The sequence below is a fragment of the Magallana gigas genome, chromosome 3, assembly GCF_963853765.1.
Source record: "Magallana gigas chromosome 3, xbMagGiga1.1, whole genome shotgun sequence".
NCBI lineage: Eukaryota > Metazoa > Mollusca > Bivalvia > Ostreida > Ostreidae > Magallana > Magallana gigas.
Genome location: NC_088855.1, coordinates 30,378,796 through 30,406,061, shown reverse-complemented (window position 1 = coordinate 30,406,061; position 27,266 = coordinate 30,378,796). Strand labels below are relative to the sequence as shown.

Here is a 27,266-nt window from a genome sequence, read left to right as displayed (position 1 = left end):
CCCATTCATCTGGAACCCTTGGTAATTGGGGCCATCAATGTTTTGGTTCAAAAGACCTCAACTTTGGAATCTAAAGCTCTTAAAATCAATCCCTATTCGACGGATGTGCAAAAGGAGTGCCCAAAAACATACGGAAATGTAAGCTTTTACTGGGAGAAAAGCCTTTCCGTTGTATGGATTACAGGAATAAAAGGCGATGTTGCGTCGACCTTTGAAAATATCCAGTTGTTTTTGGAAAATGGTACCAAGCTACCCGAGTTATTTCCGAAATCTGCGAAGACGGAAATAATTCCGAAAGAAACGGTCCAAACAAAAAAGGTTTGTTTTAAACCAATGTATGTGTTTAACAAATGTTATTTCAAACTTAATGAGTTCTTTGGCACGTTTATTAATATATATTTTATGAATATTGATTTGTTTATTAGTTATTTGATGTTTTATAGCTCGACGATGACACGACACCAGAAATAGAAGGAAACATGAGTGAAATGATAACAAAAGAAGGGTTGGTTATCAAAATTTATTATGGAGACATACGAAATCTGCCTGTAGAAGGCATCGTAAATGCTGCCAATGAATCTCTCAGTCATGGTGGTGGAGTTGCAAGAGCTATATCAGATGCAGCCGGTTACGAATTTGATAAAGAAAGTAAAGAATACGTGAAGAAACACGGACGTTTGGCTGTCGGTTCTTGTTGTGTGACGTCAGCCGGAAAGCTTCCTTATAAAAACGTAATCCATACAGTAGGACCAACTTGGTACGACTACGATGCTAAAGAGAAAAAATTGTGTCTCAACGATGTACAGGAGGCGGTAGAAGTTACGTTTAGACGGGCTGATAAATTAGGGCTCCGCTCATTAGCTATTCCAGCTATAAGTTCTGGTAAGCTATGTGATGATGAGATATATATGAATTTATTTAATGTTTCTTATCATAAAATGGCTTCAAGTGGTTTGTGGGAACAATTGTGGGGGCAATTTCTGTTTATACGGGTTCATTTTTAAATTTCATACAGTAGCTGTTTATACATTCTACAGGTATCTTCGGTGTTCCAAAAGAAAGCTGTACTGAACAATACTATAAAGCAGTCGTTGCCTTCAGTAAGCAATACACTGGCACCAGTCTTCACGAAATCCACTTCGTTGATGTTGATCTCACAATGGTTCGTCTAATTACAACAACTTTTGAGAGACTCTCGGGATCGAAGTTAACTCGTAAAACGATAGATTTGCCTTCCTCTCGGGAATCGAGAGTTTTGAAAAAAGAACGGGAAGATCGAAGCAGAAGTCCAAACAAAAACAGTAGCGATGATGATGGCATCGTATTTGATATTACCGACAAAACAAGTATTTCTTTAAAGGTCGGTTATATTGCTGCGACTGATGGTTCAGCAATAGTTTGTCCACAAGATACAAGATGTTTGTCTTTTGGGGGAATTGCAAAGGCAATATCTGATAGATTAGGTAACATGGAACAAGACATGCCTTCAGTAAACCCAAAAGAAGATGTTCCTCCTGGTAAAGTCATACCAATGAAACAGGGGAAATTAACTGTGCCTTGGGAGTATATTCTCCATGCTGTCTGTCCCACAAAAGAAAAGAAGGATACCATGGACCAGTTTGAACTTGACTTGAAGGAGACCATACGAAATGTCTTCAAAGAGGCTGAGTGTCTTGGTTTGAAAAGTCTGGCCTGTCCTCTTCTTGGAGCGGGTAACTTTTTCTTTATTATAATTATTATTTAATTTTTAGTCGCTCGCTTATTCCGAAAAGTTTAAAATAACAAATTTTAAAAATGTAACTCTTAATTATTTGATACCGCTTTGAGTTTATATTTTAAAAAGATTCCAGTAAAATGATGCTCCAATCCCTAACTTTTTTTCAAAAGTTTCGAAGCTGGGCTTTCTATAAATTTTATTTTACTGTGTCATTTTGAACCTTGAAATATAAATTTTAGGTGGTTTCATGAAAACAAAGCAATTGGAGAAAACCTGTGTCCAATGTCTTGTCGATGTTGTTAAAGATTTGCAAAAAGGAAAATGTCCCTTGCAGAACATTTCAGTGGTAGTTGGGTCTCAGACCATTCTAAATTCAATAAAGAATGCGCTTACTGGGGCAGGCTTTTGTTGCCGAACAAAACCAAAACCGGAATGTTGGAAATATTCAAAGGATATGCGACCAAAATATTCTAGAAAGACAGATTCGGGAAAATCATTTAGTTCCTGTAAAGGTACAAGATCCTGCGACAAAAAAGGAACATACAACAGTCATGAAAAAGAAAATTTTAAAAAATCCCCAAAACTTGGCAAATGTGGCGTGAGATCTTGTCCTCCGTGCGACGGCCGTCAATTTCTTGATCCTAAAGCAAGACCACCATGCGAAGATACGTCCAAAAAGGAGAATTCCCAGCCATTTGGCATAATGAAAATGAGGGAAAACCCGAAAAAACTGCCTGGATATGAGGAGTCTGATGGAACCATTGTTATTACATACGTGTTTGAGGAGGGATACCAGACTGTAAGCACAATATAATTTAAAAAAAAAAAAGATTAACGATTTAAGAAAAACTACAATTTTCTCTTTCTCCGCATATGTGAAAGTTCAAAAACCATTTATACTAGAAAACTTCTTAATTTGGATGTATTTTGCACAGTCACATCACTTTTATGATTAAAAAAATATAAGACCACGGCAATCTTTTTATATGAAATTTACATTTGCTGGTCAATGTTCAGCTTCTTATTATAAAATTATGCCTTCGATCCATTTAATGTCGGTACTTAAATTGCAAATCAATTTTCTACAATACAGTAATACACTATCGTTATGGCATCTTACTTCTGTGAATTTAATAAATCTGTTCCTTGGTTTCAGTCGTTCCATCCTTTCCCCGGAAGAAAATACTCGCGTATTACCCATACGGCCTATGTTCCTGACAACGAGAAAGGGCGTCTGGTGACACGCCTCCTTAATGTTGCTTTCAGTAGAGGACTTCTTTTCACGGTGAAGTCTTCGTCCGGTTGTATGCCCTGTAATGGCATCATCACGTGGAATGGAATCGTTCACAAAACCAGCATCAAAGGAGGACCAGACGAGTCAGTATTCAATTTTCATCGCGAATTAAGTACTATGTACAACTAAATTATGATGAATTATTTAATATAAACATGCGTCACTACATATGACATACAAGAAACAATGGACATCGTAACTCATTCATCTCAAAAATTAAATTAGAAGGATATAGTATACTTCCTTCTCATTTATCTTTCTGACGAATATGATAAAATATGTATTATGATGAACATTTGGTCTAAATAGTTTTTCCTTTTTTAAAGGTATGGTTATCCAGATCCAGAATATTTGGATTTGGTGCTAGAACAATTGGCTGCCAAAGATGTCACGAAGGAAAACAGCAACCCATCAGAGCACAAGGAGTTTTCACGCTGTTTACAAAACTAAACAAATAAGTTCAAAATATATGACACGCACATGTTGACAAATGCTATTTGAATACTTAATAATTTTGACTTTTTTTCCGGGGAAATATACTTTTACGACTGTTGAAGTTAAATCGTTAATTTTATTTTACAAAAATATTTAAAAGATGTACAGAAAAAACTCATTGCACAATGTAAATTTATTTCACTGCATAGCATGGTCATCCCTATCTGGTGAAGTAACCTTGTTGGTATGAAGTTAAAATCTAAAGCAACTTGTGTTTTTCAACCAGAACAATCCGTTGATTCTTCATATACATTTAAATGGAACAATTTGAATAATGTAGCTATCATTGATCGGCTAAATCATGCACGTCATTTTATTTCCCCCTTCATAGGTGTGTGGCATATTGCATATCTCATGTATCTCTTTATTTGTATATAACTTCATTTCTTAATAGAAGGTCTATGATATTTTCCTATGTCAAACTGGAAACAAAGTTTCGATAGAACATTCGTTATTTAGTGTTTTTTAATGTGTTTCCCTTCATTTATTTCCTTGTCAATTCTAAAAATAAACGAAATCAAATAAATTGTATACATAATACGACTTTATTATATGACACTTTACAATTTATGCAGACACATGTAAACGTAACCAAAAGATGAAGTATATAATGGATAATGATCAAATATCTAAAAAAAATATACATAGTTCATATAAATAAATCTTTGTTTTAAAAGAAAAATCATCTATAAAATACTATTTAACCAGGGATCAAAATACCCTCAGCACTTTCTATCACAATGAGCAAACATGGCCAAGAATAACCAAGCTTAATATATAGATATGGTCCCATTCTATTTCCATCATAACATTCACCAGGAATTATTTTCTCGCAGGATACCTCTCTTCATTAATCTAAAGGGTAATTCTAGTATTATAGATATATTTGTTACATTATTCCACTTGTACGATAATCAGGAAAACACGAACTTTATTTTTATTTCCCATTTCCATTTCTTCAGCAGGAAGAACTAGCGTAGCCATGGTACGGATAATTAATCAAACAATTCATTACATAAATAGAATGGAATGTTACTAAGAGCAGTTTGAGCTTTATACTGTAGTGAAGATGAATTATTTTTCAGGTTTTCTGTCATAAAGCATTAGTAGGGTAGCAGTTTTAGAGAAAAAGTCCATCTCTTTGAGAGGAAATTTAAAAAATATACATCACAATGTCAAAATCTACAGTGACATGTAAAAACTAAATCAATTGAAAATAAATATATTTTTAGCTTGCTAGTGTTGGCTATCTCTCTAGATAACTAAATGCCATTGATTTCAATGACTGTTAATTAATGAACATTTATCATTCAGGGCAATCACTGAAAAAATAAGTTTTCTGAGTCAAACTGTAAAATGAATTGCAGAAACAATTGGTAAGGGTGAAAATAAAATACTTACAAATAGCTTTTGTTTGAGATCTAGGCATATGATGTGAATACAAATGGTTGACTTATTTATGAAAAAACATAACAAAGCAAAATTATGTACATGTATGTTGACCCATATGACAATTTATTTTGTTGACACTATAAGAAACCTTTCAGCTATGTAACAAAGTGAAAATATATTAATTAATATCAGAATGGGGAAAAATCCAAGGAGTAAGCACTGCTTGCAATTGCATTTACACTGTGACTATACTTTGGGAAGTCTATAGGAGAGACAGACAGGGCTACAATTAAGTGTCTTCATGCTTTGCATGATAAAAAAAAATTCCCATACCATCGAAGTACTCTTTCACAAATTAAATAAAATTGGTATCGATATCATTCTTATCACACACAAACACTCTCTCCAATTAGCTAATGCATGTGTAGGCTAAAGGTTATACAAGTATGAGAGTTGCTACATTTCATAATTACCCTATGATTTTAATAGTGCATGTGCACAAACTTGATGCAAATTGTTCATTCCAATTTTAAATGCTAAAGGAACCAGATTAAATGTAGTCATTGCAGCTCTGTAGTCCTTTCCTCCATAGCTTTTACGTCTTTCTCAGGGTTTTATCGAAGAGTCCTGTTTCTGGAAGTAGAGGAAAAGTTTGACCATTACATTTTGAAAAAAAAAATATACTTTTTGTTACTTAAACTATGATAAAAACAAAATTGGAAATAAATTGAGACGGAAAGTACCGAAAAAAATTGTACGACAAATAAATTTCACAAAATCTGGCGGCATTTCCAATACTTTTTATCCAGTAACATATTGATATATGTATATACATGTATTCCTTCTATTCAATATCTAGAGACTAAACTATAAAAATAATTTTCATCTGTGTTCAGACATTTAACAAGACATAGAAAGCAATTAGTTGACAATAATGGGTAAAATTCATTCAATCTATTTAAAACATACACATGCTTACAGTAATTAACAAAACTACTTGAATTTTTTGAATATCTTATCAGAAAGGAAATTTTTAATTATATCAATTCCTTCCCTTGGCATAGTATTATGACAACATTTAATAATGACATAAATTTCCTTAAAAAATTTGGTTTAAAAGTTTTGTTAATTTTTGAACAAGGACATTAAATACCAACAAAACTGTTAAATGTCACAAAAAAAATGAAAGTTTATCCCCTAGAAATTTTCTGCTTCTAAAGCTGTTTTAATCAAGTTTCTTATCAAACTCCATTTAAAGCTGTTTACTGTTACAACTGCTCACAGAACAAATTTCTTTATGTTTAAATTGTTTTTCTTGATTCTTGATTCATATTCTAAATATGCACATGCAATAAAATGCATTAATAAACAAAAATAAAGTATGCAGCTCAATATATGTTGACAATATATGTTTGTAACACACAATTTATTTACAATCTTGCTCTAAATAATAAACATCTTGCAGTAAAAAAATTCTTTAAAATGAATCTACAGTAGACTTTGGATACAGGAAAATCATACAGTGAAACCACATATTGCATAAAATGAGATAAAAACTATCCCTCTTGCTAGATATTTAATGCTCTTTTTTTCTTCTTAATAAACTGAGAATTTTGTCCTATCTAAAGTCCACTGCAATTTGATAATCATATAATTGTGATTTTTTTGTTGCTGGTTTTTTCACAATTCAAATATTGATATACAGGTACATTTCAATTTGAAGGGTGAGATGGTTTCTAACTTTTTTTTATTTAACTTGTTTTGTTATTGGCCAAAACTAACTGCTTCTCTTGCCATGCTATACCTTTTCCTCATCATCTGGGTCTGGCTTAAAATGGGCTGGAAAATTGGAAAATTCAAAACATCTCAACAACCAAGAAAGCAGAAATGGCACAATTAGTTACACAGACATTAATACTTCAAGTCACAAGGGATCAAAGACCCTTCATTTCCCTTCTCATTAGCTTTTTGCCCCCACCAGTCACTCAGATTTTGATTTTTACCTAGAAATCATCATTTTGATTTGACCAACCTGTGTAAAGATGATTCACATGATAATGATGAAATAAAAGGTTTATTTTCATTACATAAAAATTGGATAAGGATAAGGAAGATAATTGAACCTGTTAGATACCAGTACATAATTCACTGAGTTATTTTCACACTGATGCTTCTAATGTAAAGGGATGAATTATAGGTCAGAATAGGTACAGAATGATCTTGGAGAATGAAAGGTTGTTGTGAATCAAGGATGGTGGTCATATACAAGTTGCTGCAGGTCTGTAGCTCCAGGTCTGAAAAAATTTGGATGGACGACCTGGGAGCCACAGTGCCTACCATCATAAAGACCTGCAATTAACGCCACACAAAATAAAATGTGCTATATAATCTAATTTCCACAAATTCTGTGGAAAAAATTTGTATCCGGTCGCAAAAAATGAAGCATCATAATGTTAAATTCACCTACAATTCAACAGTCACCATTTTTATATGTAACAAACTGCACCACTTCACTTTACAGGGCTGGTGATGGTGTTTAAAAGAATATCAGAGGCAAGAAGAGCAACAAAACTTCTACCACTTTGATCCCAATATAAATGACTTGATGTGTAACAAACAATATTCCAGTGAATGTGCTGATTGGTACAAGTACAAGGGGACAGGTATTTAGACAGGTACTTGGGTCCTTCTGTGGGTGTGTAGTGATAAGGTGAGCAATATTACGAGTGTCATGTGACCACTCACCTATCATGAGTTCTGCTCGGAGTACACCTCTGTTACAATATATCGAGTCATTATCCAGAGAACATTTTTGCATAGTAAACCTACTCATTTATTTTGAACATTCAATCAAACACTTGAATCCTTACTTATTATTCTCTCTCTTTTCTCAGCAGCCTTTTGTTTCCATTCAGGTTCAACTTTCTTCGAGTCTGCTGAGGCTACATCAATGAAATATGTACATAAATGCACACTACTGATACATCAATCAATATATATTGTCATGCTCTGGTTATTCAAGATGATGAATCAAATACAACAAATAAATAAACTATAAATACTCGTATGATATAATTATGAAAATATAAAATACTCTCTCTCTGGCAGAGAACACAACGTAGGTATAACATGAATAATTAAGACGTGCTTGCATACAATATACCTTGACTGAATAGTTTTACATAGTTGAAGTAATAGCATCTGATATTCACACATTTCTAGGTATTATCAAAAGTTTCCCTGCTAACACAGTATGTACTATAGTGCTACTGTTAAAATGCCTACTTTTGACAGGAACTGAGGGCTTCATTCCTTTCTTGGCCAGTTCCTTCTTCCAAGGAGGGAGTCCTTTGTCCTGACTGTCCGCCCCAGGGGCCGGTTTGACCTAAGGATCCAAAAACAGACTCTCTGTCACTCTGATTCAGTGTATTTGCATTTCAATAACATTTTTAGTTAACCAAAATGTTGTAGCACAAAACAATTGATTTAAACTTCTTTAATTTTTTATTTTGATCAATGTTCATACATATCAATGCTTTCAATAATTTTGAATTGAAGAAGTGAGTTTATTCATTTTAGGGGCTGTTTTAGAATTATTTCTTCAATTGTGAATTTTCTTCACAAAGTTTTACAAAATATCACTCAGTTCCTAATTTTTCAATTGGAAGAGGGAGGGAGAAGGAGAAGTACACTCAATTGGGGAAAAAATCTCCTATTTTAGAAAGGAAAAATGAACATAGAAAAATCACCAGATATATACTTAGAGTTTAATTTCTACAAACGAATACAGATGTAAAAATTGTCATCAGTTCATCATATTGTACATACCGGAGTATCAGAGTCTCGTCTTGTTTTCCTTTTCTCGGCCAGTGCCTTTTTCCAGTCTGGAGGTTCATCCGAGTTGGAGGAAGGAGTCACAAAGTTTAGGTTGGGATTAGATGCATGACGATTGTCCTTGGCCCGCTGCCAGCTTGGCACATAATTCTCTCTTGTATCATCTACAGAAATTAGAAGCCAATTATGTGATAAAATTCATTATTTTGTTTGAAAACAAACTACAATCTTGGTTATATTTCTATCACTAAAAATCATATTTCCAAGCATGTATTAAGGTCTGAAAACAAGCTCAACCTTCTTGATTATATTACTATTACATGTGTCATAAAAATATATTTTTTCGCATGCATATAGGTTTTAATATTTCATTTAATTTGATATCTTGATTCATGGAGTAATTCAACACTTAATTAGTTTAAAAAAATCATTCCAGAATATTGTACAAAGTACAGTATATTAGCAAAAATGAAGGACACATGCAGCATATAAAAATGAACAAAATGAGAGACAATTTTCACACCAGAGACTGCAATTGCTGAACTTTGTTTATATACCCTTCTTTGATGGAGTTCTTTCCCTTGAAGGAATATCCAAGTCACCATTTGTATCTACAGAACTGAGTCTCTTTCTGACTTCATCTTGATTGGAATGTGAATTGTCATTATTTTCTTGCAAGGGAGTGGAAGTTTTCTTGAGATTGTCTCGGCTTAACCAAGGCACTTTGTTTTCTGAGCTAGATTTTGTTTTATTTTCTATACAATAAGAAAAATACTTCTTAAAAGGGGCATGGTCACGATTTTGGTCAAAAATTATTTTTTCGATTTTAATGTTTACAATGCTTTAGTAAGGCATTTTTAATAGGCAACCAAAATTTGAGTGTCATTTGATGAGTTATAAGCGAGTTACAGAGCTTACAATTCTTCGCTATGTAAACAAAGCATTTGTTTACATTTTGAACGTTGAAATGAAATGTCTAGTTTTAGACCTTAAATAAATGTGTGAATCGTTAGGAACTGTTTATTTATGCTTTAAATGAATAATAAGATAGACTAACCAGCTTTAAAAAGATTTTTTACTGGTATATTGAACCTATGTAAACAAAAACAGGGCACAAGCTTTGTTTAAATGACGAAGAATTGTGAGCTCTGTATCTTTTTTAAAACTCAACGACTGGCACCCAAATTTCATTTGATTATTAGAAATGCATTTCTAAAGCATTGCAAATAATAAAAACAGAAAAATAAAATTTGACCAAAATCGTGACCATGCCCCTTTAAAGACCAAATCTCATTACACATTTAAACAGATACTGGTAACTTTGAAGATTAAAAATTATTATTCTTAGACTAGTCAGAGTAATAAATGACTCAATGAAATATACATCTATTGACACTGTAAAACATATTAGAATGATATTGAAGTAAGCTATACAAAGTTCTTCAGTTTGTTAAAGGTAGTTATGCTGATAATGATATAAACAAATAAAGTGGTATATCAACTCTTGGAAAAGCATTCTGATGTCCTCTTACCCTTAGAATTGAGGGATTCTAAAGCTTTTTCTCTCTTTTCAGTGGCTGTCTGAAGCCATTCTGGTTTCTCCCTGCTTTCACCCACATTGTTGATGTCGTCCGCTTGACTCCTAGTTTTCCTCAGTTTCATGTCTTTAAGCCAAGATGGATTTTCTTTACCTTCTTCTGCCTTTATGGGATCTTTGCGAGGTGTGGACTTCAGAGAGGGTCTACGATTAACCTCTACATCAGACTCCTTTTCTCCTCGAGAAATGTTCCTTAGAGTTTCGGTAGGTTTTTGGTCCCTTGGTACCATTCGAAGAGAAGGCACATCAAATTTGTGTTTGTCCTCGCTATCATCTTCAGCTATGGAAATCCTTTTCTCAGGCAGTGGAGGTTTGCCAACATTTCTAAGGGCAGGTTTCTCAAATGATCCTGCTTCTCCCGAGTTCTTCCTCTCCAGTGGTCTTGACACATTACGCAGAGACGGTTTTTCGAATGAGCCTACATCCTGTTGAGTATCCATTGGCTTGCTCCTGCTCGCTTTGGGGGTTGGCCGTAAACTAGGCAGCTCGAATGTTTTAGGTTCTGGCGTTTTAGGAGAAATTGGTGCAGACCTTTCCTCTGATGGTTTGGGTGTTGATTTCAGAGGTGGTTTGCTAAATGTTTTATCACTATCTGTCTCAGATTTATTGCTTTCTCCTCTCTCTCTGGACACTTGTTTCAGGGCTGGAATCTCAAACTTCATGTCCGTTTCATTTGATTTGTCCACACTTGGTCTGGAAACATTTCTTAATGCAGGCTTTTCAAATGTCATTTCACTCGAAGAATTTCTATCCTTATTATCGTCTCTAGCTACTTGACGTAAAGCGGGCTTCTCAAAGAACACGTCAGATTCCAAATCCGCTTTTGAATTTCTGGCTTCCTTTTTCACAGATTTCAAAGAAGATACATCATACTGTACTTCCGTCTCCTGCTTCTCAGCACTGTCTTTCCTGGGAACTTTCCTCAAAACTGGTTTACTTGGAGTGTCCTCCAATTCACTTTTCCTTGACATTTGTGGCACAGGTAATTTAACTCCATAACTCCTGAAGTCCTTCTTCTTTGGTTCATCTACTGCCATTTCTGCCTCATGCTGCTCCTCTGATCTCTTTCTAAGAGCAGGCTAAAATCAATAAACACTCTGTTCTTTAAAACTACAATCTATCTACTGAATAATGACATTCCTGTTAGAAATACATAAGCACGAAGAAGCAACCTACATTGATTTGAATTTTAATTGACAAAGTGCATATAATTGAAAGATAACACAAGATGTAATCTGAGTTTAAGGATAAATCAATATTACACTGACCACAGGACCCCCGAATCCTGGTAGCGGCACCATGACTTTACTGGGTTTCTTGGCTGGGGGTGAAGTTGGAGCTCCTTCAACAGAGGAAGTTGAAGTTCTCTGACCAAACACATCATCCTCATCATCCTTCCTACTAGTCTTCTCCACTTTTGGTTCTATAACAAACACGCTAAAGTAATCATATTCTAATTTTTACAAAATAATTTTGTATACAATGAAAGTTTATCCCAAAGTTATATGACATTATTCAATGGTTGGTCAAATACTTATTAATAAGCTATAATTCCTAACTACATAGAGATGTATTTAGTTCTATAAAATATCTTCATATCTTTTAGCTGTCATGTCTTGCTTTTTACATTTCATTGCAAATAATTTGTTAGATTTTATTTTGCCATGTTACTAAACCATTACACAAATCCAAACTATGAGAATTTTTTGCAGTTTACCTGTGGAATCTACAAATAATGTTTCCTCCCCTGACAAAAGAGCGCTCCTGACAGTTGATCGAGTGGGTTTCCTCCTCTTGGCCAGAGAACCCTTCTTCCTCAAATTGGTCTTTTGCTTCCCAATATCCACATCAAGATGGTTGCTGTCAGGCTAAACACATTCAAGAATCAATAAATTATTCAACTTTAATATGTCAGAATAAACTCTTAGGTATGTTTCATTAAATTCATATATCACTCTATGATAAATAACTCACCTCAAGAACCGAGAAATCTAAACTGGCCTCTTTTTGAACTCTTATTTTTACTTCCTGAAATTTTCAAAATTCAGCTAAAAGTAAAAAGTATTGTAGTGGAACAAAAGAGACTATAAATAAAATTCATTAATAATTCCCTTACTGGTGGAGGGCTGCTCTCTGGGCCGGAATCTGTTTCCATGGTTTCCTCCTCATCCTGTTCATCACTCTCTTCTTCCTGACTCTGTCTGTAAGACTTGGCCAAGGGTCGATTCCTGTCCACCATTGCATTGATAGTGGAGTCTGTGACAGTCTACAAAGCAAGAATCATTAGAATTAGTTACAGCATTTCATGCACTTACTGTATAAACAATGTTCATCACCTATAGTTTGTGATGCAGTTAGTTCAAATTCAAATTAGTGCTGTGACAAAACAGCCAAACACAAAAGCTGCTAAATAATTTCAAACAAATAATCTAAGCATTTCACGACACACATTTCAGAAAGAGGTTACGGGAATTCTAAAAGATCTACCAAACATTTAAGTCCAAAAATAAACTTTGCAAGACCTAGGAGCATAGCACAAACCTCAGGCAGGAAATCACACTCTGCTACCAACTTATCAATATCAGGATCCGAGTCGTCTTGGTCCAGACCTGAAAACATTGTCAGGTCTTTCTGGTCCCTCAACTTTCCTTCTTCCTTTGTTTGGGTCTGGTCTTCCATGTCCTCTCCTTCACTGTCATCTTCACTCTCTGCTTTTTCCTCCTCTTCTTCTTCTTCCTTCTCTTCTCCTTCTTCTAGATCTTCCTCTTCTTCCTCTTCATCTTCTTCAAGCTCCACATTTCCAAGCAGAGTATCATCTGTGCTGCTTTCCCCAACAGAAGGCAAGATCAACTTGGAGGCATCGTAAACCTCCCCTTCTCCCTCCTCCTCCTCCTCCCCCTCCCGATTGGAGGAGACAAATTCCAACTCCCCATTCGATGGTTCATGCTCCTCATCTTCACTCTCGCTCTGAATTCCAGGGTCTGTGTTTTTTGCTACCCTGGGTAACTGAATGTCTAAGTCTTCTTCCATTTGGACTTTTCCAGGACTTGGTTCGTCCTCTTCAACCTCTTCCTTCTGCCGTGAAGATGTAGGGGTAGGACTTTTTGGTTTTTGAAAAGCCATAGCATTAAATGTGGCATCTGTAACTTTCTGCAAATCCAAGCAAACATGCTAGCATCTATTGCTTCTATCATCACACAGTTACGTTTCTAATGCATACATGTAACAAGTCATGTTATCTATATTTAAACAATTACTGTAAATTTGGGGTGGTATTACTGCACAATACATGTATATGCCAATGTATTCATTTCTGATCCTATAAGAAGTGTATAAAGTTTCTGGTAGTTTATCTTACTACATGCACTGTATTACCATGCCTCATTAATGAATGTGAAAACTTTAAACTTTTTTAAAGGTATTCAATGATTTCAAATCTGAATATAACACTTCAAAATGTTATTAAAATATATAAAATTCAGTTAAAACTTTTTTATTCACAGCTATCTCTTCCTACTTGACTTATTAGATAAATATTTGTCCTTGAACTCTGCATTTTACAATTAAATAAATAATTGTGCAATGAAAAAAATCATGAATTTAGAAATGTTGGGCTTTACATAAAGAATGAGTAAGTCGAGATAATACAGAAATGGTTGAAGGGTGATGGTAGAAAAGATGTGCTGACATATTTACATCAGTTGGTCAAATGCTTACAAAGGCAAATACTGTACAATAAATATTATAATAATTAATACAGAATAAACTGCATGTGCAACACTATATGCAAACACATCAAATTCATTTAAGAAATTTATCAGACAAGTTATGATTATAAACAGTCAAAATTTTCAAAAATAACAGTCTTATAATATATAATATATAGTGTTAGAAAACATCATGGAATTTTAGAATTAATAAGGGATGGGATTAACAAATCTACTATATAATTTCTAATAAGCAAAATTCCTCAGAGATAAGGTTGTGTGGTCTTAAACATCCCCCTTCTCGAAGCTGAGTGATTGGAAATGTAAAGAGATGGCCAATAAAATTAACACTACAAAGATTGAAGTCTAGCAAATCAGTACCAAGATAAGAGATTCTGCCAGCCAATGGCTAGCCTCGGAATATATCAAGATGACAAACCTCAGGAAGATGATCATAGTTTGTGAAGATGTCATCTATATCTGGCTCAAACTCATCATCCAGCCCCGTGAGTAAATCCTCAAAGCTTTTTTCCATGCTCTGGACAAAACAGACACATATAAACCATGCAGTCATGCATTCAAAACACTAAACCACGATTCTCTACGAACTGAACTTTGGTTAGTTGCATCAGAGAACAAAGATTCCCTGCAATAATAGATCAGGCTCTTTCATATAATTACAAATTTATCTGTAACCCCTCCTACATACCATACTCATCAATATTAAAAATTTGGTTTCATTAATGGATTTGAAACCCTTTCTATTTAAGAATATCATGCAGTTTTAATGGTTGTAGAAATATAATTCTGAATCAATAAATGTTCCTGTTTTGATGATCGCTACCTTAAAGGAAATTGATTCTAATGTAATATGGCTTCAAATTTTCTAGCTATCCCTAATACTGATACGGCTTCAATTCAACATGCATGATCTATTGATCATGACACAAGCATCAATTGTCTCTCAGACTGATGTTTAGAATCTATTGATCGTTGATTATGTTTCCTGATCAATTAATTTAATTTTATAGATCGATATCTGCAGCCCTATATCCAATATCACTCTTTCCCCGAACATCTACATGTTAATCTTTAATCACCATTCCTTCCCCTTACTCTCTATCTTTTATTACAGTGGTACGTCGTATTTCAATTAAGCACATCCTGATCGAGTCATCTGAGAACCCTGCACTATAATTATAGTGGGAAAGCTGAATGTGGGTTGCATGTATATGAATAAAACACGAAAAAAAAGATAATATATAGTGTGACCATGTTACAGAATCATGATAAAAATTGTTGTCAATAATAATAATAATCTGATTACATATTCAATATAAGTATTGAGTACAGTACATCAAAATATATTCATTTTGTTAATTTTCAACAACAAAAAATAGATATATAAGTAAAATATAAGATATAATTCATATGCTGTTATAAAGAGCTTGTGTCTAGATTTTACCCTGTTCAGATGAGCTCTTTTCTGTTCTGCCATCTTCACTATATCTCTATCTAGGTTGACAGTTTGATACAGGCAGGCTCTATGGCCTGACACGACCCTGATGAAAGCCCTTGACCTTTCAAATCAAGGTCTTCTTTATCTGTCTAGTTGCAGTCCACTTTCGTTTCCTTTCTGGAAGAAAAGAAGAAATACACATTTAAAGTCCATGTGAATTATCATTCTTAACAGCTCGATCCTTCCAGATTTGTTCAGCTACGATCATAACAATTTTTTTTATTTCAATCCCTTATGAATGTATTGTTCATCTGTCACTTGCAAAACAAAGCACCATAAAAATAAAAGGAAAATCCCTTCCAGTTGTTGCACAACATTATAAACCAATAGCTCACTGCAGATTTTGAAATACCTCCTGTCGATCTGCACAAATGTATTCGGGACTACTTGATTAATGGAACTGTTGACAGGCCTTTATTGAAGAAGTTGCCCACACCACCACTCTCAAGACAAGTAGAAACCAATCAAGCAAGACTCGATCTTGTAAGAACAGTCGCTATATACACACCGCAGAAACGAAAGCAGCCCCTTCACTTTCCCTCATCCGTTTGTTAAGATTATTGATTTACTTTTGTGTGAAGGTCTGGAGGACACGTCAGTTCATGTTGACTCATTCAACATATTTTTTTAGTTAAGAATGTATTTATTAAAAAACATCTCTGGCCAAACTAATTGCTGACAGGTTTAATTAAAATGAGATCCTGTACAAATTATAATCATCTGTGGGTATTGAATCGTTCCAGAGACAGTATAGCTTATACATATCAATCCGAAAATATAGTATTAAAAGATATCAAATGTACAGATTACAATGTAATTCATGAAGAACTGTACCTTTAACTCTAGTCTGCCAACACCGCTGATATTTAACATTTGTTTTGATCCAAAAAATTCTTTCAATTATGTGAAATATGCGCAAACCAAGTTCACATATGACAGATAACATATATCTTTTAAACCAGGATATAATTTTAAAAAACAATTTTTGGGGTGGGGGGTGCATTTTAAATCTACCAATACATTAGGAATAGTTTTTCATTTTCAACAAGATAATTATGGATCCACACTTTGCTTGATATACAAATACATGTGTATATATAAATAATATAGTCTTCATTTTATAAATCTAATTCACTGTACAGTTTTGGTTACTGTCAAAACAAGACAGCTTTGTGTGACACAAACAGATAAACAATCGCACAAACATCCTGGGCTTCAATCAACAGCTAGAGATTAAGATGGACGCCTGAATGTGTCATTAAACGAGATAGAAGATACCTGAACAAATAAGTGGTTTCTTCTTCATAATTACATGTACTACTTTTAAGTGTGCTAATCGTACTATGTATTTTCAAGAAATCTGAAACACAGGTATGCACATGCAGATTTTTACAAAAACGGACTATCAGCTGGGAGTCAGCAACTGAGTAAAAATATTCCAGTATCATGTGCTTGAATGAGTGTGGGAATCAAGTTAACGTATTAAGTTGCTACTATCAGACTATATAGCAAAGATAGAGATCTCACCTTTAGGATATACGCAAAGTCACCAGACGGGAAAAAAAAGAATATGCAGACCACAACCCCACAACCCATCGTAAAAATCCTAGAGGAGCGACACCGCAGAAAAACTGCATAATGCTCAGTGTTCCGATTAATGACAGCTACACACAAAAATAATGATATCACCTGTCCCTACAACAGATTGATGCAAATTACACTGTCGTAATGAATATAAACATATCAAAAAGGGCCCTAAATTTGTACACAAAATCACACACAACCAGACATTTGCATTTCATTGATAAGACCTTTTCGCTGTCCTTTTGATCATGAAGTACTTACTAGTTCCGCAAATCAAGCAATTTATCTTTTTCTTATCTGGTAATTAATTAATTCTTTGGCCGAATTACTAGGTTTACTTAGGTTGTTGTCTGTGACCAAGGTATGATGAAAGCCCCCACCCCCCCTTTTTTTTGGTCTGTATTAAAAATTTAAAAAAATATTATAACATGTCTCCTCATATATTGGGCACACCTTTGCAAAGTACAAGCACAAACAGATAGAACTGCATGTGCATTAACTTAGCAAAAAATCTAATTATGAAATCTGCAATCAATCATGTGTGTATGAGTGGGCATTTGTTGTGACGGAGGGATATGAGTCAACGATTTCACTTTTGAAAATAAAAGTGCTTTTGTGCTACTGAAACGTATAATTTTAAGTCTTCATTTCTTATCTAAGTTTACCTATATATAAAACATAATAACATTTGCAAAAAGAAAATTCAAACACTTAATCAGATAATATAAAGGCAATACTATTATCTCATAAGCTAAACACACCCATTCTAAAATAGTATATAAGCCTCCTTTCCTTCATGTATGATTATAACTGCCATATTTTTTCTCCATTTTATGAACACCCAGGTACTAAGCAGATAATTCGCTATTGTGTATTAATAATACATGCCTTGTTCAGGAAATACACAATTGGTGCAATTAACAGAGAGGATGTGCTGTCCTTAAAATTTATCTAGTCACAGCTTCCTCTTTTTTATATCAAACTCTTCAAAATGAATTGAAATAAGTGAACCAGTAATTAGAAAAGCAAGTGTAGTGGAATAATTTTCCAGCCATGCGCAGCGCTTCAATTATCTTATTAATCGTTTTCTGTTAATTATGCTATGGTGGATGTCAGATTTATCAATTTCCAAGATACCAATAGAATAACTCTCAGCAGTAGCCAGTGCCCCTGAATATCAGCTGGGTATATTAATTAAGACAATATGCTGATGATGTGTCTTTTCCAAAAGCACTTAAGATATACCCATTATTAAGAGCACAATGTAGGATTCAAACCAGGGATCTATCAGTTCCTGGCCAAGCAACTATGACAAGTCAGAACCATGTGCTTTGTGCTTTCTAAACCATCATTTTACTTTTTCGTGACATGTACAGTGTTACAAATCTGGAAACTGGCCAAACTTCCATTATGGAATATCGTACAAATACATGTAGCCATGAACTTTATCCATTACGAGTGTAGTTTTCATGCATGCATCTTTTTCCTTTTATTTTCACTACCGGCAGAAATTGTGCAAGCAGATCCCTTATCATGAAACGAAAACAGTGCACATGCAGACACACTAAAGTGCAAAATGTCTTTTCAAGGTACATCGAGTTACCAGCCATTAATAATGTATTAAACATACACCCAAGTCTTAATTTAACATATGTATTGCATTACGGTGTTAGCATATTCATCTACTTCTAAGTTCATCATGGACATCAAATTGATTTGCTTTGAAAATACATGAACCATCTATTGAAAGTACTATAATTACATCAGGTAAAAAGCCCTAACCCACCCCCCCCCCAAAAAAAAATTATATACTAGTGAAATGGTGTGAGATTTGGGGTTGGGTAGTTAAGTGATAGACTTTTCCATAACCTTTTGATAGTTTATGGACTACCTATAACCATATAACATGTATCATCACATACACTACATAGTACAAATGAGAATTTTACCTGAAGGAGAGAGAAGGAATGTCACCTACCTCTAACAGGTACGAAACCCCTCAACACTTGATACAATCCACACACTTCAATTATCACAGAACCTGATAACAAATAATTCAAAAGATCTTTAAAATAGCCCACTTACAATCTGATACTCCAGTAATAAGGCGAAATGAAAACGATTTCCGAAATTGCAAATCACTGAAGTCTTGATACACTCTCCACAGGGAAAAGGAATTGCGAGTCCATACAAAAATCACTCCTTTTTCCTAATATAATATAAATCTATAGCCAACCTAAGGAAATGCAGTTACGGTAACTAAACACATCTCCATACAAAGACTTTTAATCATCAACTGAACAAAATTCTATCAATCCTGACCCTAAGCTTACTCTCCATTAGAGTCAGCCGATAACATCTGAAATACAGGTAAGCTCCATTTACCTGTCAAACCTGTGTATTGTCACCAGGTACATAACATGTACATAATAACTATATATTGCTATTATCAGGTCTGAGAAGGTAAAAACAGCCAGCTGAATGAAGAAATTTCTGATGGTGAACAGAAAAAGATGAGAGAAAAAAAGTACTACAGGGTTGAACTCAACTGATAATTGATGGGAAAGTAAAAAAAAATCTTCAGTTGAAGGAGGTGCATTTCCTTGAGGCTTATAGTCTGCATAATAACTGTTGGCTAAGCATGTGATAAACTCAAGATGGACTTGCGTCTGAAAGTGTAGAGATTGATAACATTGGCAGTTACGACAGAATAAGAGCGACCGTGATGTAATTATTGGACATTGCCTTTGAAAAATATTTAAAGAATACCTGCGTTCAGCTAATAATATTTACTTCAAACATAAAAATCAATATGCAAATAACCCGAAGTTTAGGAAAACAAACCAGACTAAATTTGTGCAAGCCAAGGGGGAAAAAAAATTCTGAATGTATTGAACAAGCCTAATTGTCACTCAGTGTTTAAATCTACACGTCAAACCTTTAAATATGCTTACAGAGCATACGTAATGTTACACTTGGTATATGCACATGATTGATACGACATGTCATACTTTGTTTGGATTTTTTTTCCACATGAGTCATGAGGTTTTCAGATTATCAAAATAATTATATACTGGTTGCCCTAATATGGCAATTTATGTCAGAGTGTGTTATCAAGGGAAATAACTCGTGTACCAGTGACTACTTTTGGTTTCATGGCAGTATAGGAAGTTTTCTAACTGATGTTTAAGATTTCATTTACATCTGGCCTTTGATTTTTTATAGGAAATTAATCTAACACAATTTGAATTTTCATATTTAAAGCATTTATATGTTAAATCTGTTAATTGTTTTTCGTTTCATTAAAACATGAGGCAGAGCTGAATATTGAGCATCTTATTTCACCTTTAAATTATTAAATTCTGTAGCCTCTAAATACTAGTTCATAAAAGATAATTACTCACATCTTTCCATGTCACAATACCAAAGGGTACTTTTTTCCTTCTTCACTTTCAAAATAATTTTTTTCACAATAACTGGTATCTACCCTTAAAATTGATGTATCCTTTCAGAGTGACCGGTATTTTTTCATATGTTTAAGATCAAGAGAGAGATTCAGATTTAATACAGATATAACAGATCTGAAAACATGAATTAAGGCTTATACATCCTGTATACATGTATGAGTGATTTCTGAATGACAATAGAGACTGAAGGTCATGGGGGCTTTAAGGATGACATAACAATGAATAAGAAGACTTTAAATTTGTAATGTCAGATAATACAAACAAGGCTGCCTATCTCAGCATTAAACTCCTCAAAGAGTTGATCTCTTGTTAACTAAATCTCCAGCAATCACTTGCCTGTTAGGAAAACCCTGGCATTCAAACCTCCAATTCTGCCCTAAATCTGTGCTACTTATAAGAAAAGTGAATGATACCAGCAAAGACGGAAAATATTAATGGCATTTGTCAGAGAGAGAGAGAGAAAGACAGAGACAGAGAGATAGACAGACAGATAAACAGACAGACAGACAGAGGGTCATTTAAAGTAGAAAGATGTTGGTACACTTGACCACCAGGACAAAAACTCAAATTTCTTTCTCTCTCCCTCCTCTTTCTCTCTCCTTCCTTCCACTCTTTCTCTCTCTCTTTGACATCAAATACATGTACATGTACCTGTACAATTCATGACAACTTGGTCTTAAACTCAAAATAATGAATACTTAAAAATGTCACTGCAGTCCTTATTTCATACAAGTGAGACTAAGTAAAAATTACCTTAAGATATATGCATGTATATTCCAAGTTGTTTCTGAGCACAGAGACCACCAAATATTATCTTTATATTTCTTTGTACCACAGTATCCGTCATTGAATCATTAAGTTTGCTATTCCTAGCACTCACATAACAGGATTTATCTTCAGGGACAGACACCTTAAATGCACTATTGTATCTATATATACGTATCCTGTAAGTATTTTACTATATCCTATCGAGTCTTCATTATAGGATGTTATGGTGAGGGAGAATCTGTCGAGACTTTAGTTAGTTTCACCTTGAGAAACTCAAGAAGAAATCGTTGTTACACTAGCTGTGTTTTCCTCGACTCTTTCTTTCTCTGTGTGTACATACATGTTGGCATTTAATATTGACACAATGCAGAATACATAAAAGTTTTCTCAGGGCTTCTTTATTTATCCAGCAAGTCTTATCTCACTAAAATAGATTTACCAAGAAGAAACAGGCATTTAAATGGAAAAACAAGGCTATTTTAAAAATAAAACAGAAGTCAGGTACATATATCAAGAGCTAAATACCAAGAGTATCAGCTTTAAACCCTTTAATTCTTATACAAACATGGCCACTATAAAACAACCCTAGCCTTTTTATCAATTCAGTCCATATAAATTCATATGTAAATTAATCAAACTCCTAGCCCAACACTTGGAACTTCCTATATTAAAGGTTAAATTATTTGGGTTTTTAAACAAGCAGTTGTAAAGGACAAAAAGAGACTACAATGCCAATTTTGCTAACATTGAGAAAATTCAAACATTCTCCTGCTTTTAGTCCAAAGCACCATTAATACAAACTGATGCCAAATTTGGGCAAAAAAAGAAAAACAAAAACAGGACCAAGGGATAATATCTTGTCTTAAAAGAAAAGGGACAAGAGCTAGCTAACACAATGGCCAATGTAGATTAATGCATGCATAATTCAAACTGTGCCCAAGTAACTTCAAAAGCATGTACACCATCTATCACTTTTTATTCACAGCAACCAACAAAGGATTGTCAATAAAATGGACACCTGTAAATATTATTAACAACTTTTCTATTTTCAAGGAAAACATGGCATCCTTTTTTTTCCATCTCAATTTCAATGTGGGATAAATTCTTTAACTGATGTTTTATTTTCATGCTACATGTAATATATATCTTCAAAATCCTACCTGTATAGAGCTAAACTTGAAACTCTCATGTCAGAATTAGTTGTAACCTGAATTTACACAGTCTGTTCATGCAATATAACAATATAATAAATGAGTGTCAACCTAATTTATATAGTTTCCTTCAACTTTCCTTTACATAAGCGCAGGCCACGCTGCATCAAATTCTTTTAAACTAGTACTCTGTAAGCACTTTACGTCAAAAGAAATGTTATCTGCAGCGATAAATAAAATATAACAAGAGAAACAATTTCCATAATGAAATATTTTTTTCAACACATATTAAAGAATTATAAAAATCATGGGCATAAATTCCTTGCTGGAATGTAATTGATACATTTTTACGATACTGAATCCATTTCTGCGTAATACTGGTACCTTAATTGACCAATAAATACAAATGTTTTGCTGTTCAGACCCCCTACAGAGATTCTAGAGTTTCATTAACTTCAATCATAAAGATCATTAATGTCTAACAGATGCGTAAACATACTCAGAACACAGACAAGGAAATGGCTACTCACACAGTTTATTTTAGAAGTTCCCTCAAAGTATCTACACAGACACACATGTACACTGTACATCACATCCCCAACATCTTTCGAAACCAAGATGGAAAAATTGATCTGTTAACATTTTTTTTATCTTCTGCAACCCCATTCAGCAGACAGCCTTATCTATGAAGGAGATCAATGTTTTCTGCAATGTTACTCTGTGATATCTCAATCCCAATTTGATCGTAAGAGGGTTAAATACTAAATCGTCCATGACATATACCGGGTAATTGTAAACAGACCAAACTTGATGTAGAATCACTATGCTTCACTAAAATTACAGAGACAATGCAAAATAACTTAGAGGGAGACCTTTTAGAAAAAGGAATTCTTCTTGCAGCTTTTCACAGAATCTTATGCTCAGTACACATATAATTTATGATAATACCTGCATGGACATCAAACATCCAAAAAATATAAATTTCTGAAGATTCAAGAGACATATTTAATATTTATAAGTTAAGTACTTTGTGCAGTTACACAATAATGCAATAATGAAAGTACTTGTACTTATGACAAACTTACATAATTAAATTATATCATTCAATCACAAGAGCCATTTTAATACAGATACTTGTAATACATGAGTAAACCAGTAAAAGTCAGATGGTATAGTATAATGAATGTATAGCGTCACTTTAAAATTAGCCGTCTATTTCCTGCTCCAGACCACTGCCTCATCATACAGAACTTATGAGACTGAGTGTGTCTAAAAATAGTAGTAAGCAATTTCTAAGCATTAATCTACAATATCCTTTTTGACAAATCTGTCACTGAAAGACATTGAGCCATTTTATCAATTAACGTTGAATTAAAGGAGCAGAGCTGTGGAATTTTGCTGCATAGAAATCTTTTAATCGATATGTATCATAACTATTAGCACCCTGATCAACCGCAATCCTGAGATATATCGCATGAGTATTCAATGGCTATTTTTTTTTTTCAAGCTCATAAAATGTTTTTATAGCTACAGTGTAGCTACACCAGTCGTTACTGACAATACTGGGGGTATTTACTTTATCACTTGTGTTGTCTAGCTCTAAGGCATTTAAGTAATGAATAGATTTCAAAACAGTTTTAAAGTGTATTAGCTAGATTTTAAGAAAAGTAAACTATGGATCAAGCAATTTTTTTTTTTTTTTTGGTTGAGTCTGTTTTTCATCACTGTATTCAATATTGAAATACCAGAGTGAGCAGATGGCATTCAGATGATAATCTACACTCCATTAACTATTATGCTCCGCTAAAAATGTCAGTGTTTTAAATAATTCAAAAAATGCTGGGTGTTTAATTTCTCATGCATGCAGTGTCCTTCGATGCCCGTGTACCAACTAGAGAAGTGAACTATTGACAGAATTGCACTCAAATGCAGATGTTCTATGTTTCCAAATAGAACAATGAGCACCAGTATTTAATGCAATATAGCTATATACATTAACTTCAATACACAAATTTAATTGGGAATGTCTACCATTATATCAAACTATAATCAATTCAAATAATTTCTCATTTTCCAATTTTATCATTAAACATGTTTAAAGTTTGAAGGCAGAATAAGTATATTATCCTTTTCTTTACATGCAATACACAATGGCCACATAAGTTTGTTTTCAGAAAAAAGTTAAAATTCCTACTATATAGACTCATACATGTATATATTTTTCACACATATATCAATTTTAAATATCAATTTTCCTAGACACTCCATAAAAAATTGTATATATGTGTCATTCAAAACTGGTTTGGGTTTCCATTTTTTACACAAAGTAATTTGACATGACACTTTTGTAGTCTGATGTAAAATAGAGAGCTATTATATTTTAATGGGGTAGGTACACCTTATATATGTTTATGATAAAACATTTTCATTGAAGCTTCATAGTTCATTCTACTTTAATTAATTTCTTGAATACTTTTCTGCAACTGAATATATTTGTCATTTAAGACCAATCAATTCTAAGTATCATTGCAATTACAATTTAAGGTATTGAAAGGCATTTGTTGTACATACTTATAAGTATTCATAATGCATAAAGTGAATACCAGTAGTCAAACTATTGAAAGATTTAATATTTTATAATTTGATATGACACTTTTGTAGTCGTATAAAATAGAGAGCAATTATATTGTAGTGGGGGTACACCTTATATTTGCAGGTTTGGGGTTTTTTTCATTTGTGTATGTTATGCATAAAGTGAATAGACAAACTACTGAATGATTTTTTTTTTAAATTCTACTATGAGACAATTTTCAAATATGCTATCATATGATGCTGTTATATATCATATAAGTAACTTGAATTATGATATAAAGAAACTGATCAATATATAATTTGATGGTGTATATTCAATTCAACACAAACAAGTTCAGAAAAATAAAAAAGTGAATTGTACAGAATTTGATCAAAGTCCAAATGGATTAACACCGGTTATAATTCTCGTTTTTGAATATGACATTATTATTACTTAACCTTTTTGTGCGCCAAATTCTTCGCATTGAATATACACATAAAATTAAAAAAAAAAACATCTGAAATTTGAGTAGAGCATAATCGTTCACGTTGGAACATTATTTCATTAGCGAGACTCACCTGTTCTCTCACCTGATGGACGGCGTCGACTTGTTAGCACGTTGATAAGCTTCTGGTACTCGGCCCTCCTTTCCTCCGCGAGATGGGGACCAGTAAATAATTATCAAGTCGTTCGTGAAAGGTTTCGTATCATCGTAGAACGCAAAAACTATTAAGGAAGGAGTCTTCTCGTTATTAAACATACTTTTTATAATAAGAAATTCATGAAATTTTGACACATTCAAACGGATCATGTTTCCAAATGATTCTATCAGTTTAATCAACTTTGACCTTTTTGTTTTTGCATAAAGGTCAGGTCAAGGTCACTACCTTTTTCCTCGACGTAAAGGATAATAAAAATAAGTATAGCTCTTTGTAGTTCTGTAGACATTTGTTTAAGATTTGAAGATTCTATTCTTCAATGAAATGATAGAATATAAGAATGTCTATATATCAGCTTATCCTACTAAATTGGAATGAATATTTATACTATTTAAAATTGATATTGCTTAACCCGCATTTCCTCTAATTATCTTAAATTTTGAAGAAATTTTGATTAAATTTTTATGCTTCCAATAATAAAATATTTCTGATTTTTATGTATTATGGAGACTTTATGAAAATATATAAATTGACAGAAAAGCTAATATATTGACCGTTTAATAAGAGATAAAAACTGATTTTAGTGATTTTTTCTCAAAAATCAATGTATAGAAAGGGCGCTTTAAAACGCTTATAAAATGTAATTTGATAGGCAAATCATATTTTTAAAACATATTCTGAAACCCAAGTATCATATCATTAGTTCACATTAGTAAAAAAAATCCAACATAAATGTGATTGATTTTAAAATGCTAAAACAGACTCATTAATCTGCAGCAATTCTGAATTGCGAAACATGTGATATTTTCCTACGCCAATATTACGCCAAAAATATAGTCCTTGTTAGATTCTATGCATTGATTACTTTTTCTATGTCAAGTTGTGTGATAGTAAAAAAGAGAGAAAAATATACTATTTTAATTTCCTTTCATCTGGATTTAATGAACAATTAATCAAATTTACGTTTGACAAGTCGAAAACAAGAAAAGACTCCTTCCTTAAGTATTGTTTTAAGAATATGTAGGGTGATCAAAGAATGCTACTTGTATAGTATAAACAAATTTGTGATTTTTTTTTTTTTGGGGGGGGGGGGGTCGGGGTATGTTCAGAGCATGCGCTGTTCTGAAGGGGTCGTGGGGTTGGAGTGGTCCTGGAGAAAAGTTCAAACTTAATAGCATTAAAGAAATTCCCACAGTAAAATTACCAACATTCACCCCTCTGGCCTGGCATGTTCATGTATCCCTTGACACCCCCCCCCCGAATTTTTTTTTATCCGCGTACGTAGAGAACTAGATTTGAGAGAGAGAGAGAGAGAGAGAGAGAGAGAGAGAGAGAGAGAGAGAGAGAGAGAGAGAGAGAGAGAGAGAGCTTACCATATAATTGGTTTTAATTCTCAAGTACCTCGGTTTTGCCCTTAAAATATTAATTTAGTTTATTCCATATGAAACTGTTCTATCATTTTACTTCTTAAATATGTGTACTTCTATATATAGCTTTAGTATAAACATTG

The 27,266-nt window shown here is 33.6% G+C and overlaps 2 protein-coding genes across 20 annotated transcripts in view; one reads left to right on the top strand and one right to left on the bottom strand.

Annotated features, from left to right (window-relative positions):
- Nucleotides 1-25,814, bottom strand: part of LOC105326214 (nucleolar protein dao-5) — a 30,011-nt gene extending 4,197 nt beyond the window's left edge. For 2 of the 19 annotated variants that reach the window (XM_066079278.1, XM_066079277.1), the window contains exons 1-13: nucleotides 15,943-16,102; nucleotides 15,502-15,672; nucleotides 14,476-14,574; nucleotides 12,871-13,479; nucleotides 12,446-12,595; nucleotides 12,304-12,357; nucleotides 12,047-12,197; nucleotides 11,598-11,752; nucleotides 10,265-11,408; nucleotides 9,290-9,487; nucleotides 8,727-8,896; nucleotides 8,184-8,283; nucleotides 7,769-7,840 (exon numbers count right to left, since the gene is read on the bottom strand). In XM_066079278.1, coding sequence (XP_065935350.1) covers nucleotides 7,769-7,840; nucleotides 8,184-8,283; nucleotides 8,727-8,896; nucleotides 9,290-9,487; nucleotides 10,265-11,408; nucleotides 11,598-11,752; nucleotides 12,047-12,197; nucleotides 12,304-12,357; nucleotides 12,446-12,595; nucleotides 12,871-13,479; nucleotides 14,476-14,574; nucleotides 15,502-15,534 — 2,935 coding nt within the window. In that variant the 5' untranslated portion in view covers nucleotides 15,535-15,672; nucleotides 15,943-16,102. The other 17 variants (XM_011426111.4, XM_066079271.1, XM_066079268.1 and 14 more) reach the window with 17 other exon arrangements.
- On the top strand, nucleotides 352-5,507 carry LOC136269531 (protein mono-ADP-ribosyltransferase PARP14-like). Its single transcript, XM_066079284.1, has 5 exons — nucleotides 352-882; nucleotides 1,038-1,712; nucleotides 1,957-2,516; nucleotides 2,874-3,094; nucleotides 3,338-5,507. The coding sequence occupies exons 1-5, from the start codon at nucleotides 480-482 to the stop codon at nucleotides 3,459-3,461; spliced, it is 1,983 nt and encodes a 660-aa protein (XP_065935356.1). The 5' UTR covers nucleotides 352-479; the 3' UTR covers nucleotides 3,462-5,507.
- Nucleotides 25,815-27,266: the final 1,452 nt, after the last annotated feature.

Coding starts and splice junctions, on each gene's coding strand:
- LOC136269531 (XM_066079284.1), top strand. CDS start 480: ATGAGTGAAATGATAACAAAAGAAGGGTTGGTTATCAAAATTTATTAT. Junction 883..1,037: donor TATTCCAGCTATAAGTTCTG/GTAAGCTATGTG, acceptor TACATTCTACAG/GTATCTTCGGTGTTCCAAAA. Junction 1,713..1,956: donor CTGTCCTCTTCTTGGAGCGG/GTAACTTTTTCT, acceptor TATAAATTTTAG/GTGGTTTCATGAAAACAAAG.